A 13,368-nucleotide genomic window follows, 5' to 3' on the forward strand; every position below is an offset into this window, starting at 1 on the left:
CTACCCACTAATTAGTTACATACTGCTAAATATTAATCTTTGCTTTTTTATGGCATAGTTTAGGTTAGCTTATAGGCCACCGGATGGTGAGTGGTCACCACCGCTCGTAATGGCGCTGTAAGAAATGTTAAACATGTCCTATATCGTAACCAACCTTGGGAACTAAGATATTATGTCCCTTGTGTCTGTAGCTGTACTGACTCACTCACCCTTCAAACCGGAACACACCAATACAGCGTACTATTGTTTATCGTTAGAATATCTGATGAGTGAGTGGCTAAATAATGCCATAACATCAACATACTTACTTTGATTTACCATTTACTAATCTGCCTTTCTTACAAATACACAATAGTTCGATGCCATTTCCGATATTCAATGTTCTAAGTGTATAAATGTGTGTATACATATCTATAGACAGCGTTTCTGCATTAAGTACATGTACTTAGTGTATCGTATATAAGTGTTAACGGCTCGTATATTGTATGTTATATGAGTAAATATACGCGTGAGATATCTAAGTCTCTGATTGTAATCTCTTCGATAAGATTTTCGCTATCATATAGCGATAAATAGAACGGTTGCTGCGTATATCGAAATATTCATTATTATTTGTTTGGTTAAAGTAATAGAACCAGTTAGCGTGATCTGATGAAAAAATTATGTTCATTTATATTGCAACATATTAATACGTTAAAATAATTTATTACGCATTTGTGTTGGTGTGTTGATTTGCACTTGTTTTTTTTTCTCTCATAATATATTTGTTATATAAAGTAGGTTTGCGTTTCTATTGAATTTTATTGAAGCACTTTCCATGTGTGTGTAACGTATCGCTGTGTTTGTAAAATGTTCTAAAAGAAATACAATAATTATTCGTTCAAACGAAACAATCTCGAGATAGTATTCGGTATGTCGTTAATTAAATCGCTATATTTGTATCGAATTAAATTTTAATAATTTTCAAACAAGACAGTCCATTGTTTTGCCATGTTAACCCATTGTTACATCCGACGGCGGATAATCTCTCGAGGTTCCGGCTCAGAAGATTGCTGAAGCTATTTTAGTTCCAATATTATTTTATAACGAACACATTCTCTTGCATTTTGAAATTAATTTCGAAACATGTTCGAATTTTAAAAGATGACGGTTATAAAAATAAACATTGTTTTTCGGGAAGGTACTTTCAAAACGGAAGTCAAGAAATGTTAATAATTGTAGAACACTTTTTTATTTAATTTTATCTGATTTCTTTGATAATATTTTCCTAAAATATAATAGTGCACAATTGTGTGCGCAAAAATAAATGCACTATATTTTCTCATTCTCAAACCAATCCGACCGGAAATATTTTTGCCACTGGACCACTTTACGTTTTTTAGGCACGGCGGTGTCAACACTTTTAACTTGCAGACTGCAACTGTCAATTTCTTCAATCTGACGGAAAAAAACCAATAACCATTTGTCAGATTTACCGGCGAATGAAACGATGCCTGAGAGGCGGTCAGATTTATCAAAATATTATTTGTCTCTGGATTTGTTGAAAACTTTTATTATGATAAAACATATTTTATTTGGGTTTAAAATTTCATTACCCCTTATAAACTTCTTATAAATTGCAACCCTGGTACACTTACATATGTTAGAAGTAAAATCTTACGAAAATCGTCAAAATTTTCGAGTCGAGTACCATGAGTATCATGACAACAAAAAGTCTATTGTTACATACCAAATATTTGCACTTATAAAAATAATTAAGGAAAAATAAAAGTGTAACCATATCGGAATAATATCAAATCAATGATTCCATTTCAAAACTGCGTAGCATTTTAATCGTTTCTATATTGAAAAGAAATCAAACAATCTAAGCGTAAATCATCTCGATATTTTGGCATACATTTCCAGTATTTCAGGGTCGTACCCTTTTATCTATTTACTGAAAAGATTAAAGTTTATAAGAGGTATCGTTGATGATCGCGCCCGCGGCGTGTACGTTATCGCGAAACTTCACCGCAGATTTGGCGCATTGTTTCAGTGAAAAACTTCGCTTTATAAGATACAAAAGAAATCCTCAACCCTTGCTCTAAGATCTTTATTTTTGCGGGAACTTTTAATTAATCAAATTTTAAAACGAATTGTCTTGTACGAAAGTTTGTGGGGATACCAATAGGCATGTCTTTTTCGAATTGTATAACGGCTTAAAAATCTGGATCTCTTTAATGTAAAATACTCTAATTTTAAATAAAATAAAAAACGCATCATATATTCTAACGCTAAACTGCAATACTTACTATTAATGTATTCCAGTTTGAATGGTTAGTGAATATAACTACAGGCACATAGGGGATATTAACTTAGCTCCCAACGTTAGTGACCCATTGGCAATGTTTCTCTCTCGATCTTTGTCTATGGGCAGACCTCATATTAAAAAATATGTCTAAAATGTCTATTACCGTTCTTTGTAAGAGAGTGTTGCAATATATGCAACACATTACGACCAATGTTGCTTATGTAATAAATTATATATTTTATAATTATTTATATATTCGAATACTGAACATCTAGAAAATAAATAAGGAATTAATGTATAATAATATCGACCGTTGAACGGTACTTCTACATATATTATATTCTTTGTCATATTATTTGACACGCGTCTGTCAATTCTAGACAAATATCAATTCAAATGTCGTCTCGTCAATTCATCAGTAACAATGGATCGGATCTCCGAGGTGTTCCAGTATCGAAGTTTTCGATCGGAGGATGAGTTGAAAACAATGTCTAATTTTTATTGTATATGTTTTATTTCTATATAATATTTCGTTAATATCGTGACGAATCCGGCTAGAGCAGCGTTATACTGAACCGAAGATAGCAGGTTCAAACCCGAGCAATATATTCATAATTATTATTAGTGGTTCTGTCTTGCTTGGTGGTGTATGAAAACGTTATAGGATGAAAATAGTTCAGATTTGTATCTATCGAGCCGCATCGGGATAGCGTTTACGAGGAAGCATCAAACCTTCTTATCAAAAAATTATAATTTTGTTTACAATTATTTCAACAACCACCTGTTAATTTCACACTGCTAGTTTAAGGCTTCCTCTTCCTTTGAGGAGAAGTTTTTGGAATATATTCTACCACGCTGTTCCAATGGGGGTTTTTGGAATACACATGCGGCAGAATCTATATGAAATTTGACACATGCAGGTTTCCTCACGACGTTTTCCTTCACCGCCGAGCATGAGATGAATTTATAAAGACAAATTAAGCACATGAATTTTGTGGTGCTTGCCTGGGTTTGAACCCGCAATCATCGGTTAAGATGCACGCCTTCGAACTACTAAAGCTTTTATCGTTTTGCATGAAAGGAATCCTTATTCGGGTTGGATAGTTCGATTTTGAAAGCACTAAATAGTCATATGTGTCAAGTGTTTGTTTCTCTCTATCAAATAATTGACGACGACATCATGTCGATTGTGTCAGTAATTGAACCGATACCCTTCTCAATGAACTAGAACAATTGCTCAGACTCTTCAGGCGACACGCTTTTATACATATTATCACATTAGTCGTATATAGTTCGATTTTTCAATTTCGAATTTCAAATTAAGTATTCGGTTACGTTCGTTACTTCGAATTCGATTTTCAAAACTCTTCGATAAAATTTTTAAATGATAATATTTAGTCGTTATTTACATTCTTTTTCTTGAGTTCTGGCAAAGTGTATTGCTTATTTACAAAAGGTCTTTAAATCTACTTAAAGTTGTGGTGCTTTTGTTTTTACGGAAATAAGAACTTAAATAATATTCTTATTGCCTTTACTATATTGTTTGAATAAAAATGGTGCAAATTAAATGTCTTTTGAAGCTTGTTTTGGTTGTGGCTGTTCAAGCTTTATTTTACCGTCAAATAGCAATAATTAGGTTTGCTGTATTCTGTGTTGAAGAGTGAGTAAGCCAGTATAACTAAGATATAACTGCGCAAGGGTCATCTAAGTTCGTAAAGTTGGTGGCGTATTGGTTATAAAAGGAACGGTTAAATTCATACTGGCAAATATATGCAGCGGTGTTATGTGCGCCTATTTTATATAAAGAAATATAATTTTCAAAATAAACAATAGTAAGCGACTGCAATGTTGATTTTATGACGTCACACGCCCCGTATCCATACTCTTAATGAATAATTATCAAAAGTGAGCGAATAAAACATTTAATTATTATAATGATCGAATGCAGAACATATTTGTTTAATTTTGACTGACCTTTATAATGTCAACGATACAGTTATTTTGATCTATCTCGTATGCTTTGCAATTTAAATGGAAAAAATGTGTTTATTTACGACATCACATTAAAACCTCTAAAGTTATCAGTGTTTCTCTATTATCTTGTGCAGGTAATATACATATACCTAAACCTTCCTTTCTATCTATAAAAAAAAAAACCGCAATAAATTCTTTTGTGTAATTTTAAAGATCTATGCATACTTGCGGACATGCAGCGGTAAGCGACTTTGTTTAACAGCCTGTGATTTTTCCACTGGGATAAGGCCTCCTCTTCCATTAAGGAGAGGGTTTGGAACATTTTCCACCACGCTGTTCCAATGCGGGTTGGTGGAATGCACATGCGGCAGAATTTCAATGAAATTAGACACATGCAGGTTTCTTCTCGATGTTTTCCTTCACCGCCGAGCACGAGATGAATTATGTACACAAATTAAACACATATATACAATGGTGCTTGCCTGGGTTTGAACCCGCAATCATCGGTTAATATACACGCGTTCCAACTAAACTACTGGGCCATGTCGGCTCATCATGATAATGTTTAAAACTTATAAAATCATTCGAATATAATGTCGATAAACACGAATCGAAAATTCGCATGGCGTAATTAAACCGGGGTTCCCAACATTTCGTGTCATTACAATCGGAGAATGGCTGGGTGTGTCGAGCTGGTCCCGAGGAGCGGATCCGGAGGGCGGCGATAGTTAATCACTAGCTATCCGTGATGAAGTGTGTCTCGCCCGTAATACCTTCGAGTGTTGATTTAAGCTTTATCAAGCCGGGCGGGTACCGCGGCCCGGTTCAAGATTAGTTTTATCCTTACATCTATACATACTAATAATTATATTGTTTATCGATGTTTTGTTTGTACAGGGATAATATAAAATTATCGTACTTTGTACAAATATTATGAGACGAATCAATTGTCCTGATTTCGGTTTCGAAACTGTTATATTAAATACTAGTTGTAAGCCGCGGCTTCGCTTGCCTTTTATTTATTGGTTGACATGTTTTGAGGCAACAAAGTAGTCTATGTTCTTTCGTAGAATTCAATTTTGCTTCATACCAAATTTCATTAAATTCGGTTAGGTTGGCAGTGAAAGAACGACAGACAGACAGACAGTGTTACTTTCACATTTATAATATCGGTATAGAAGGATATATTCTTAATTTCAGCTTAAGATATATGTCTTCGCATTGGAAACTGTATTTGCTTTGTAGTATATTCGTTTACTTTTATAAAAGGTATTATTAATAATAATTAGAAATTGACTAAAGGAAAGTACTAAATTGCAAATGATTTCAAATATAATTTTTTTTTCGTTTAGTTTCGTTTCGTTTAAATTTCAATTCAATTCCAGTCGAGCAAAGTCAGGGCGCATCGTCAATATCGTATACAATTATCGGCGGAGGTGCCGCCACGGAAACCCATTATAATATAAAAGATATGATCGCATTTTTAGTACGAGGTGGGCCGGGCAGTATAAACAAGACTCGGATGCCATCTCCCATCAATATTTCAGCATCTCCAATTGTTTCTAATTACCCACCGATCGGACATTCAATTCGATATTGTTTGTAATTATTTTTGTGTTGTTTGATTCTATTTGTAATTTGTTATTTAATTGGCTTCTGATTATGAATGAAATATCACGGGCCTGTTATCTCGTTAGTACGTCGAGTGTTTTAATGTCTTGTGTTATATTAAGTTCGGTGAGGAGAAAGTTTAGCTTCTATTATGAATAAAAATAGCGTTTTTTATTTTTTTGTAACGCGCTGTACATATTAATTATACCGAATGCGGATGGCAATCTATGAAAATAAAAAACGGCGGTTGATTCATTATGCGATCGCGTAAAATGCTTCTAAGGAACTGTAGCACAGTGAAGCTATAAACACTTAAACGACTGGGAGGTGGCCGGGCTGAGTGAGTAAGGGCTTGAGGCCACCATCTGTGTAATATACGACGGCTGAATATAGTTTTTAATTAGGACCTGCCTACCCGACGAGGCCTCTATTTGTTTAAGCAAATGCAAAGACAAGCGAGATGAAAGATAACCGCTATCACGAAAACTCGAATCGTACTTTTATTTGCGAAACGGACGGTCCAATAAAAGATTATGTTATGTACACAAAAGTAATTATTAACGCGGCGGAAACGCTGTTTGTATAGCTGATAAAAATGTTCACGTTTTAAGGTTATTGTTTATTTTTTATTGTAATAAAATTAGATTGTTATTAAAGAAATTTCCGGCAAATAAATGAGCTATTTTCACCAACTAAAAAACTTTTATAATGCAGCGTTGAAATTAATCATGTGTCATAAGCTTTAGAAAAAACATTTTATTTATAATTTAATTGATATACCTCATTGGTATTCGCGTTTATATAGATTTGTATGTATAAAGTATTATGTTAAAAGTTTTAAACATATTTGTATAAATTGAACAAAAAAATATATCTAATTCGTTTTCTCAAAACAAAACGCGTCCTTATTAAACAACGCAGCGGTTTTATCTAGTCTTGAACACGCCCCTTTAGAAAGATTTACGTTCAACCACTGTGGGACGGGTTAAGTGCGACAATCAATTGATTACATAAAATTAACTACAGATGGGGTAAACAGGCGAACAATTCTCATCTATTTCGATACGTGGTTAATTTGCATTAATTACAACTGAGGCAACTTTTACGTTTTTATAATAAATTTAAAAATAAATTTACATACGTGCTAAATGAGCGGAGATGGCTCAGTTGTTAGAAAACGTTTTCGATAAATAACGAGTTCATTTCTGGGATAGATATTTTTGTTTTTTTTTTTTTTTTATTATTATTTGCTTAGTTTAAACAATGAAAATGACCTGTGGCATTTCTCATTTATGTGACATATACTTTCAACTTTTAGATTTTTTTCTTATTCATTCAAACAGTGATTATATAATAGTTGTAGTCGTTCGTGTATGTAACGTAATGCTAAATTAAAAAAAAAATAGCTACGTAGAAATCTGTTAGGAACATTGTTAAAAAATGATTTATTATGGTTGTAAAACAGTCATAAGCACCTAATTAAATTATCTTAATCGCATAGTCAGTACACGGCAGAATATCTAGACACTTTGTGATGAGATTCATCAATCCATCAATCTACACATTACGCAATCAATTCTCCATTGATGGATTTTCAATGCAGTGGACTTCAATAGGATCGCTTTGATGCCAGATTAAATATTTACTGGTCAATGGTATTTAACAAACTCTGGATATCGGTCGTTGACCCGTGAAATTTAAGAGTTGATTATCAGTAAACTTTGACAATATTTAACACATTTAGCGAAGTATGTATATCGTCGTAAAATAGTACGAATACTTTTTGTAATTGAATAATAATTATATGTTGGAAAAAAATAAGGTTTTATTCGAAGAACGACTTAACATTTAATCATCATGTGATTTTTTCTTTCTACGTATCGTAAGATTTATCATCGAAATTTTAACTCGAGATATTGTTAGTATTATAAGTTAGAAGTTGTGCCTCGAAGATTAACGATGATGCTGCCAAGTCAAATTAAAGTTCTTTCGGAGATTTTAATAAGGCCTTTGTCAAGAAGTTTTAGATTTATGTAGATTGCCAAGTTTAGACCAAGTCGCTAACTTTCGCTCGAGCCGTGTATTGTGTATGGAAAATTAGCTTAAACAAACAGGTACGAGGTTATTGTTTGTTTATGATAATAATAATTAATATCTTTAGTATTTTGGATTACAAGTTTCTTAGTTTCATTTTCACTGTCAATATTTATGAACGGTAACAAAACTTTACCTATACATCTGATATAGATTCAAATGTCATATAACAAAACAAATGAATACAGACTGTCAAAATATAAAAGGTAAATAAAACGACAAGAACGAGAAAAGAAACGGGGTAACGGGTCGGAACGCGCGTAAGGGACGGGGCATAGTTTTCAATTACAACCGCTACCGCCATTGAATTGTTCCGTTTTGCATAATGCCCGCCAGCTGCTTATAATCGATGATATGTTTTACCTTTTCAATTTATCGATATTCATTCCTGCTCAGACAATTTATTTGTATTAATAAACTGACTTCTGTTTGTTTTTATGCACCCGCTGACGGGTTTATGGGTCGAATTTTTGATCGAATATATGGTGATCGTCCTTCGTAGTATTCGGATGATACGAACTCTTGTATTCGTTTTATTTCACTTGTGTTTGATAATTGTACGGTATCTCGGATGTCTAGAAGATTGGAATTACATGGGTGTTTGAATGGTTTTTGTGTAAGTTGTAAAATTACTTAATATGTTTTGAGCTGCGTATGCTCAGTGGTTAGAACTAGTAGTAGAAATCCGGCTACGCAAACAAGTTATCACTTCGTTTGTTTTTTTTTTATTTATCTCGTTTTGGATATCCGTTAACCCGATTTCGACAGGTCGAATAAGTTCCAAACTTAAAATTAGATCAATCCAGCGTGGGATCTTAATAAACAATTACTTTTTTCATTTAAATAGTTTACAATCAATAATAATATTAACATAAATGCTTTTTAAACAACAATAGATTTATTAATGGAATTATTGAAATTGTTAACAAATAAAAACGGTTTGATTATAACGTCTTTGTGAATGGCCTTTCGGTGGATACTTTGTGACGATCCTCGTAACAAATAAAGACAACCGTCATGTATCACATCTCCACTCAGACCACCGCGAACCACATGTCACCCGACGTCCAAAGCAATTCATGAAACTAAAACAAACGTAAAAGAAATGTCAGAGTGACGTCAGGACGTATAAACAACTAATGCCGGAAAACCGAATGTTTCTCCGACCTGTATTTATTAAATCAGGTACATCGGTTACATTCGTAACCTCGAAGGCGATGACTCTAAGCTCAGTTCTTGGCGCAACTAACCGACGACAGCGGTCGAAAACAGTTTTTCACAGACCGGCACATAAGTGCATTTTCTTGTAGCGACACGGCGCGCCGCAGCGATCGCCTCGAGCCGCGTCAATGGGCGCGTCCTTTATTTATATATACCCTTCTGTAATTAACGATAGTAAAAAGAAATACGTATATCTCTGATTTATATCGCACCTTTTTGTCCTTTTTTAAGGAAACATATCGGTTATCTTGAGCTTTATCGAATCGAATGCGTTCGTTATTGGTTCGTATGTCGGATGTTTAAACGGTTATATCCTTTATATTTGTGCGTGTTGAGATTATATTCGGGATTGTAATCTAACGGGTCGTTGAACTTTATGTATAGAATATTACGTATTAACATGTCGGAGCAAGTTTACTTTGCTACAGCCGTATAAGTAGGATTGCATAAATTATATGTCGCATCTAATTAACTAGTTGTGTTTGAGATGGACCTAATTGCATAAATATTTACGACTTCAATGACAGAGGACTGAGTCGAGAGCGTCAATCAGAGAGCACTTGTGCCGAGCCAATTGTCGAGCGCTTTCCGACTTCGAGCCGTATAAATCTTCTTTCGATCCTACCCGTTTTATTTATAACCGCATAAACTATTCAATGCATTTCTTGTCTCCTGTTTTACAGCAATTTCAATAAAATACACGAATTCTTTCCGAAGCCGTTTCACAGATCTACGATAGGCCTACTGGCGAAACATGACTTTGCGTAACAGAACATAATAAACGTCCGCCTGTTATATAAATTATACCGTACGAGCACCTGCTAATCAATTGTAAGACCATTAATTTTTCAAATGTAAAACAAGTAATAAAATCGATTTATTGTAAACACACGATAGACCACTAGAACGCCGTCGGCGACATTAATATATCGAAATAATAAACTTCACTTTTGTGCGACTGACTTATTTTTTAGAAGACCTGTAATGTAGGAATCGTGAGGCGAAAACTCGCGAACCAGAATCACCGGATCGCAACTATAACGTTAACGCGAACAAATAGAATTGCGAGAGAACGAAACGAAAATTGAACGTAGCGTTGATAAAATAAGAGAATTTAGGAGTAGAACGTGAGGAATGAGACATGGACGCAAGAGTGCAGAGGCGTTTGAGCAGCTGACACCTGTCATCGCGCAATTTATTAGTCGCTCCGAAATAACAGAGTCAGTGAACGTTCAAACAAAATGAAGAGACAACGCACTATTAACGACACGTCCTCGGGGTGCGCGCTAACAGGCCCGCAATTAAATTCACAATGTTTAGTCGTGCCACGAAAAAAACAATTATCTACCCGATCTGTACACGACGTAATTATGAGCCTTTAATGCGAGATTAAAACATCGATGTGACGACGCTTTTTTTTTTGTTTATACTTTTACGCGCGAACGATCTATCAAAATCGATATATGAATTATCGATCTGTAACACATCGATGGAACAGTAAAAATCGAGAATATTAATATCGACGGAGCTAGAGCGAGAGAAAGAATAATGAGAAGTTATTTGTCAACGGGTTGATGTATGAACTAGTTTCGAATGGACGCCACACGCAAAAGAGACGATATCCCCGAGTGTATCGAGTTCGCTTCATTTCGATGCAGTGTTCTAACGCTTAATAACTGTCGACGAGTGTTTGCGTCACTGGCTGCACTGCTCTCTATAATAAATTACCTCTTATTTTAGAAATCCTCATTCACCACGCTCATATTCATACGAAAGTATCATTTACACGGCCGACACGCATTACTCGTAACGACATTCGGTGACTAATTATTTACTGTTCCGCGCTTTTATGATTGAGATTAATCGTTCGGATTTCCTATTCGTTTATTTATTCTAGTACGAATTAAATATCTTAACGAGCTTATACGACTGTTATACGACCTATTTACGAATATAATACAATTTTAAATTGCACCTGAGAATCGTTAATAATTCGCGTCTTTTAGTTTTTAAATTAAAACGATCACGACCGGAACTCAAATAGATTTATTGAATTAAGGTGCATTACTGGCATTATTGGCGTCAATAGCGGTCATTACATCGCATACATGCGGCACGGTGATGATAGGATTATTAAAGGTATTACCATCGGCGAAATTGGTTCGACCGCTGAGGAAGCTACGTCGAAGCCTATTAGCCGCATTACATATTTCATTTCCATGGATCGAAGATTATGGGTGTATTAAAACGTAGTCGAACGCTCTGACCATGGGAATGAGTCTTGACTTTTTGTCAAACCTTTTTTGTTTTACAGTTTAGTACGCGATTCAGTGAGAGCTCGGTGCGTTATGGGGATGCTCGGAGTTTAATGGTCATACACGTTTTGTTTTTATTTCGAAGGGGAAAGGTAAAGTGCTAATGTCCCTATTATTTTTTGCGTTTCTCTATCCGTTCTCTTTGGACGTTTTTTTTATGTTGGAAGCGTCGAGTCGAGTAGGTCGTTTTAAATAGCTTTGGTTACTAAAAAAGCTTTTTATGTTTTAAATTATTCAAACATAAAATTATTAGCGGGATGTATTACGTACCCTCGTTTATACTGTTCGATACTGTCTGATTTTATGTGGGCGGACGATTATTTACGAAAATTAAGTTATTGTGAGATCATGAATTTATCAAAATGTAATATTTCTTTAACGAAAGAGGAAATTAGTTACAAAGATTTGCAGAAAGTATGGATTTTTATGACCAAGGCTTATGTTTATGAAGTAGGATATTTGTTACTCGGATTAAATGTCAAATACGGCAAGGTCTTGGTATGATTGATACGCAGATAAAGAATATATCTTTTGTAATTGTAAATAACAGCATTGTAATTTTGAAAAGATAAACTATCCGATTTTCTGGCTGTTTCTTCTCGCTAGAGGCTGCTTTCCAAAAAGGTGGTATTTATATATTGACGATACAAAACGCTTATTTTTTTTGTAAATTATTATAAATATTTTATTTATTATTCATGATTATTAAACCCTAACTAATATTAAATGAATAATTTAGTTTGTCAGTTACGATGTAACGTCGTATCTATCGATCGTGTATGCAAAATTTTATGAGTCAGAAGTATAGAAAAAGGCACGCATCTAACACCTGCGCACGCGCGAAGCCGAGGGAACTAGTTAGTATATACATGGTGTATGAAAGTTAAAGATATCTTACTACAGCTGGTGATGTTTTTCTTTAAAACGCTTCAACTTTTGATAAAACGCAGAAGTCGATTACATATATAATTTTCTTATATTTATTTCCTGTGTGTTATATATACTTGTCTTGGTGTGTGTGTGGTGTGGTGGTCAATAAAGAATATTATTATTATTATTGCTTTATACACGAAATTGTGTGATCATTATTTAAATATTAATTTCTAAATTTTATTGAAAGCGAACAAATTAAAACTTATCAATATTGTTAAGTGTGCATGTATACATATATTTAAATGGTATGACTAAATCATCTTTGTCAAAACTTTATTTAAATGTTTTTTTTTCTTGTTTCAGGATCCCTTCACGGTAAGACTTTAGATACTAAAACACAGGAAGATTGGTAAATGTATATCTATTTTTCATTAAACTGCTGCAAGTCTTATACATAGCGTGAGCCGATTTTTGTACCAGCGATTATGGGGAGATAGCTCATAATAAATTGGTTATGTTCTCACAAATCTCAGGAGATGTACAAAAGAGGATTCTTGATTACAACTTACTGAAATACAGTTTAACAAAGAATTAATTTAATAGAGATGAAAATAGATGCAACAGTCTTATAAAAATCTTTTGAAAAAACGCAGTCTCCCGAGAGACCGATTAGTATTTTAAAATCCTTGGAGTATCTCGTAACACATGTACAAAATTCACAAATATATTGCAAATTTTTGCTAAGAGCTTGAGAAGTAATCCCCAATTCTGTTTAGATACAACGAATATAAACATTGTGTATACAAGTATAGTTATAAAAACACTCCAAAACCTATAATCTAGCTTACCACATTAGTTGATCACGGTTACTGATCTATTCGTTAGTGTAGTTTATATCCTCATAGCCTCAATAGACGGACTATTAAATGCAAAAAAGTACAAATCGGGTTGATTGTTTTCAAGATAAATTTAGAAAATAATAGCGGATTT

The 13,368-nt window shown here is 34.0% G+C and overlaps 1 protein-coding gene across 1 annotated transcript in view; it reads left to right on the forward strand.

Moving 5' to 3' along the window:
- LOC124543082 overlaps positions 1 to 13,222 on the forward strand; it is a 34,510-nt gene extending 21,288 nt beyond the window's left edge. Inside the window, exon 5 of the mRNA XM_047121115.1 lies at positions 12,742 to 13,222. Within this exon, the coding sequence (XP_046977071.1) occupies positions 12,742 to 12,765 (24 nt within the window). The 3' untranslated portion in view covers positions 12,766 to 13,222. The remainder of the gene's footprint in view (positions 1 to 12,741) is intronic.
- The last annotated feature ends 146 nt before the right edge of the window (positions 13,223 to 13,368 follow it).

This window comes from Vanessa cardui, chromosome Z, assembly GCF_905220365.1.
Source record: "Vanessa cardui chromosome Z, ilVanCard2.1, whole genome shotgun sequence".
Classification (NCBI taxonomy): domain Eukaryota; kingdom Metazoa; phylum Arthropoda; class Insecta; order Lepidoptera; family Nymphalidae; genus Vanessa; species Vanessa cardui.